The sequence below is a fragment of the Bison bison genome, unplaced genomic scaffold (assembly GCF_000754665.1).
Source record: "Bison bison bison isolate TAMUID 2011002044 unplaced genomic scaffold, Bison_UMD1.0 scf7180017864231, whole genome shotgun sequence".
NCBI classification, from domain to species: Eukaryota; Metazoa; Chordata; class Mammalia; order Artiodactyla; family Bovidae; genus Bison; species Bison bison.
This window is the reverse complement of record NW_011494803.1, coordinates 268585-274623: the sequence shown is the minus strand read 5'-3', so window position 1 is coordinate 274623 and position 6039 is coordinate 268585. Positions and strand designations below refer to the sequence as shown.

At 41.3% G+C, this 6039-nt stretch overlaps 1 protein-coding gene across 1 annotated transcript in view; it reads left to right on the top strand.

Annotated features, from left to right (window-relative positions):
* Positions 1 to 4364: 4364 nt before the first annotated feature.
* The window catches only part of CAMK4 (calcium/calmodulin-dependent protein kinase IV), a 175788-nt gene continuing 174113 nt past the window's right edge, over positions 4365 to 6039 (top strand). The window contains exon 1 of the mRNA XM_010846144.1: positions 4365 to 4531. Coding sequence (XP_010844446.1) covers positions 4365 to 4531 — 167 coding nt within the window. The remainder of the gene's footprint in view (positions 4532 to 6039) is intronic.

Sequence of the window (6039 nt, the reverse complement as noted above, 5' to 3'; positions counted from 1 at the left end):
GGGCTTCTCTTGTGTTGTTGGAAGAGGGTGTTTGCTATGACCAGTGTGTTCTCTTGGCAAAACTCTGTTAGCCTTTGCCCTGCTTCATTCTGTACTCCAAGGCCAAATTTGCCGGTTACTCCAGGTATTTCTTGACTTCCTACTTTTGCATTCCAGTCCCCCATAATGAAAAGGACATCTTTTTTTGGTGTTAGTTTTAGAAGGTCTTGTAAGTCTTCATAGTACTGTTCAACTTCAGTTTCTTCAGCATTACTGGTCAGGACATAGACTTGGGTTACTATGATACTGAATGGTTTGCCTTGGAAATGAACAGAGATCACTCTGTTGTTTTTGAGATTGCATCCAAGAACTGCATTTCGGACTTTTTTGTTGACTATGATGGCTACTCCATTTCTTCTAAGGGATTCCTGCCCACAATTGTAGATATAATGGTCATCTGAATTAAATTCACCCTTTCCAGTCCATTTTAGTTCATTGATTCCTAAAATGTTGACGTTCACTCTTACCATCTCTTGTTTGACCACTTCCAATTTGCCTTGATTCATGGACCTGACATTCCAGGTTCCTATGCAATATTGCTCTTTACAGCATCAGACTTTGCTTCCATCACCAGTCACTTCCACAACTGGGAAGTGACTGGTGATGTTGTTTGCTTTGTTTTTGCTTTGGATCCGTCTTGTCATTCTTTCTGGAGTTATTTCTCCAGTCTTCTCTGGTAGCATATTGGGTACCTACTAACCTGGGGAGTTCATCTTTCAGGGTCCTATTTTTTTGCTTTTTCATACTGTTTGTGGGGTTCTCAAGGCAAGAATACTGAAGTGGTTTGCAATTCCCTTCTCCAGTGGACCACGTTTTGTTAGAACTCTCCACTATGACCCGTCCGTCTTGGGTGGCCCTACACGGCATGTCTCATAGTTTCATTGAGTTAGACAAGGCTGTGGTCCATGTGATTAGATTGGTTGGTTTTCTGTAATTGTGGTTTTCAGCCTTTCTGCCCTCTGATGGAGAAGGATAAGAGGCTTATGGAAACTTCCTGATGGGAGAGAGTGACTGAGAGGGAAACTGGGTCATAAGGGAAAGTCATTTTCTAACATTGTTCTAACACTCTTGCCTTCATGAATCTGAAAATCCACTTATTAGTAGTGAATCTTAATTGGAATTTGTAACAGTGAAGTCTATTAAATATAAAGTATTAAATATAAAGTCTATTGAATATAAAGTATTGCTCTTCCTCAGTGTTTTTGTAAATGTAATTATAAGAATGTAAATTGCTTTATATGAATGTAAATTATTTCTCATTTACCCCATAATATACATTTAATATTATAAAAATTTGCTGCATAGTTGCCCAATAAACTTAATAGTACCTATAATTTTAAAATGAAACAGACATAGTATATCTTCTCTTCAGAATATTTTCATATTTGAGCAACTTTAAAATGATAATAGTTAAAAATCTACAAAAGCTAATGAATTAATTAATTTGTTCTTATCTATGTGATGATATACACCAGCATAATTTTGTGTTGCATTTCTGTTCTTGAATATGATTGAGAACCATTGAGATCTTCAAATAAGTGTCTTTTTAATATGTGGAAATTATTATTTCCATCTTCATAATGAGCAATATACAGTTGAGAAAAGTTGATATTTACCAATATAGGAGATTGTATTGTGTATAAACTAAGCCAGAAATTACTACAAATGACTGAGAGAGCTTTTTTATCTTGATATTTTGGTAAAGCAATAATGTCAATTTAGATGATGAAATGTCATTTTTGAAATAGATGGATTTGATATAAAAAATATTTTAATCAAAGATAAGAGAATGCAGTAGCAGAATGATATGTCAGATGGATAGCATACACGATTCCACACAGCTCTTCCTCTTCAAGATACTTGGTTTCCTGATGAACATTTTATTATCCTGTTTATTGCTGGGTCAACTGGGAAATTCTTTCCTACCTTTATTTGAAATGAATGTGCATTTGGGTGACCTTTTGGCCAGAGTTCTTTGAGAAGAAAACCGTCACTTGAAGGGTTGTGTTCCTTCCGTATGCAAAATTAGTGGTCGAAGGGAAAGGTCACCGTTTGTGCAAACAATTAGAAACTTTTGTTTATGTTAGTTTTATAGTTGATTAGGGATAGAAACGGTAAGCTACTTTAAGGACTATTTGCCTTGTGCAGTTTAATGAGTATTGATTTGTCCAGATTAATTTGAAATATTAACATTGTAGGTGGTGAACAGAACAAGGAATGTCATTTATTAATGAGTCTGCATCTATTTGGCTAGGTTAGTCTTCACTTGAGATTCTAAAATCAGATACAGTAAAGGGAAAAGAAGGGAATTAAAATTCATTTAGCTCCATTTACTGTATCTGAGTTTAGAAAAGATTCTGATGCTGGGAGGGAGTCGGGGCAAGAGGAGAAGGGGATGACAGAGGATGAGATGGCTGGATGGCATCACTGACTCGATGGACGTGAGTCTCAGTGAACTCCGGGAGTTGGTGATGGACAGGGAGGCCTGGCGTGCTGCGATTCATGGGGTCGCAAAGAGTCGGACACGACTGAGCGACTGATCTGATCTGATCTGATTTATGTGCCTGACACTGTGCTAGGATCTTTCACAAAAAACATCTAATTTAATCATCAAGACGATCTTAGGTGTTAGGATTATGATTTCCATTGTTTACAGATAAAGAAACCTACTCTTAACTCATTCTTTTCTCTTTTCCTCTAATTATTAAATTCACTAATTCTTTTCCCCCAAGGTACACAGGAGGAGCTAAATAAAAGTTAGCTTTAGAAAAACAGTTTTCTGTTTGGCAATATTTAGACAAATTTGATCGTATTTTGTTGAACTGGCTCAATTTTTCTGTCTGCAGCCAGTGGCAGCTTCTGCTACTAGATAATTTTGATTATCACCTGGATAATTACAAGAGTCTGAGATGCCCTAGCCAGAATATTTTGTGTGTGTCTGCATAAGCTATACATGCTTCTTCAGAAAGTGGCTCATGTAGTCTAGGATTAAAGTTAGGAAGGGAGCAAAGGAGCTTATCATTTTGTTTGGCTCATTAAGCAATAATTAGATGCCATTTCTAATTAATGCAGGAAACAGAATAGACCACTACATTTTAGCCATTACAGATTGCATTTTAGGCCAACTCAAGTTATTTCATGACCCTAAGCAAACATTACTAGTAATAAAGAGGAAATTGACATTCTCCCAAGGGATTTCCAATCATTCCTAATCGCATCAATGCCCTGGCATGCAGCCTAATACTCTAATCTCTTTTCCCCAGCCTCCTTTGGCCATTTCCACTCTATGGAAAGGGGCAGGAACGTCTCCAGTCTCCCAGGGGAAATAAAGCATCTGCCCAGTCCTTTCTGTGAGTGGCCTTTGTGGTCTCAGTCTGGGCACTTTGTGATTGCCACCATCCCTCTTAGCTGCTCTCAGCCATTTAGTCTCAGCCCACAGATACTTGCTCGGGAGGCCCAATCTGACATTTGGAGATACACTTTGAGTTGTAACCTCCTTTTCCTTTACTTTTTCTTTGAAGATTAAGACACCAAGGTGGCTCTTTTTTTTTTTTTTTTTAATTAACTCTGAGCTTCTAGGCTGAGTGATCTTCCAGCTCTGAGGGCTGGACCCTCAGCTCTAAATGGAAGCTGATGTAAGTGTGTGATGATGTAGAGCGAAGGCTCTACAGTCATAGACAGGATCCTGTTCAACAGAGAACTGCACTCTTTGTGTAAATTACTTGGTTTAAAAGTAGTTTTCTTAGGTTACATTTTGGTTGTTTTACTACAGAAGAAAAGGGTACAGAGTCTGCAGTGTTTCAATGTTTTAGTGACATTGATAAATCACTGGGAACAAGAAATCTATAATTTCAATTAATATTACATTTTTCAGGGATAGGAATAGCAATATTCTAATCTGTTTCATAACTATTTAAATTTTCCCTGAAAGACTGGGTGAGAACAAAGACCAGAACAAAAAGTGAAGAGATTTTACCTTCACACTGAAAACTGAGTCCATTTTGTAATTGAATCCTGGTGTGTTCTATGATTTCAAGATCAAGAAAATATCGGAATTCATTTTGAAATTTCTAGTGGGTTTAAGTTGGTCTCCTTTGCTTCTGACCAAAAAGCAAAATGCAGAAATATTACTGAAAAAAATTACTTAACAAAAAAAGCCTCTACCCATAGGGTGTGAAATGCTGCCAAAAAGGCAGAAGAGCTCAGAAGTGAGGAGACAGACCTCATGCTTCCCTCTGCATAAATTCTTAGCTCAGCAGAAAGAATAAGTAGAGCCTGTTAATGCAGGGGTTCCTGACTCTTGGGCCACGGACTGGTACCAGGTCATGGCCCGTTCAGATCCGAGCCGCATGCAGGAGGCGAGCGCTGGCAGTGAGGGAGCCTCTGTGCCTCACCGCTGGGCACAGCCTCCTGTCAGGGTGGCCATGCCTCAGACTCAGAGCGCAGCCTCCTGTCAGGACGTCGGGGAATCAGACTCAGGGAGCAGCCTCCTGTGAGAACCGCAGGGCCTCAGACTCAGAGCGCGGCCTAACGTGAGGACGGCAGGGCTCAGACTCAGGGCGTGGCCTCCTTTGAGGACAGCAGGCCTCAGACTCAGGGCACGGCCTCCTGTGAGGACGGCGGGGCTCAGACTCAGGGCGCAGCCTCCTGTCAGGAAGGCGGGCCTCAGACTCAGGGCGCAGCCTCCTGTCAGGATGGCGGGCCTCAGACTCAGGGTGCGGCCTCTTGTGAGGACGGCGGGGCCTCAGACTTGAAGGAGCCCGGACTCTGCTGCGGCTGCACACGAGGGGCGGCTCGAGTGCTCCTTAGAACCATCCCGAAACCACCCCCACCCACAAGCTGCAGAAAAATGGTCAACCACGGAGCCGGTCCCTGGTGCCACAGAGATTGGGAGCTCTGTATTAATGCATTTTTGATAACATGCTAGGAGAATTTCTACCTGCAAACTAGGCAAGTGGGGTGGAGGATGGGTGAGTTGTAAAATTGAGGCACCCTGATGCAGAGACTGCATGTACCAGAAAATGAATGTAAAATTTCATAGTCTCGTGATGTAGTGATTTGAAACAGTTAGGGTTAGTTTCAAGGAACCCATTTTTGCTTCGGTAGATCTATTCAGTAGATCTAAGCAGAATAGATCTCCTTTGGCAGATCTATTCATCCTAAAAGAAATCAGTCCTCAATATTCACTGAAAGGACTGATGCTGAAGCTGAAACTCCAGTACTTTGGCCACCTGATGCGAAGAGCTGACTCATTGGAAAAGACCCTGATGCTGGGAAAGATTGAAGGCGGGAGGAGAAGGGGACTCCAGAGGATGAGATGGTTGGATGGCATCACCGACTCAATGGACATGAGTTTGAGTAAACTCCGGGAGTTGGTGATGGACAAAGAGTCTGACATGACTGAGTGCCTGAACTGACTGAGATCTATTCAGTAGACTCCCATTTCAAGGGGTATGTTATTGTTCTCAAAATATATAATCAGTGTAAAATTTTTTTAAAACCTCTTGTTTTAAGAAGAATTTGGGTTCTCAGAAATACGCAATTCTCATTTCCTTCAAACTTAGGCCTGTTAGAAGTGTTCTGTCAGTTCAGTCACTCATTTATGTCTGACTCTCTGCGACTCCAGGGACTGCAGCATACCAGGCCTCCCTGTCCATCACCATCTCCCAGAGTTTAGTCAACTGAGTCGGTGATTCCATCCAACCATCTCATCCTCTGGAGTCCCCTTCTCCTCCCGCCCTCAATCTTTCCCCGCATCAGGGTCTTTCTAGTGAGTCAGTTCTTTGCATCAGGTGGCCAAAGTATTGGAGTTTCACCTTCAGCATCGGTCCTTCCAATGAATATTCAGGACAGATTTCCTTAGGGTTGTTTAGGATTTACTGGTTGAATCTCCTTGCAGTCCAAGGGACTCTCGAGTCTTCTCCAACACCACAGTTCAAAAGCATCAATTCTTTGGTGCTCAGCTTTCTTTACAGTCCAACTCTCACATCCATACATGAC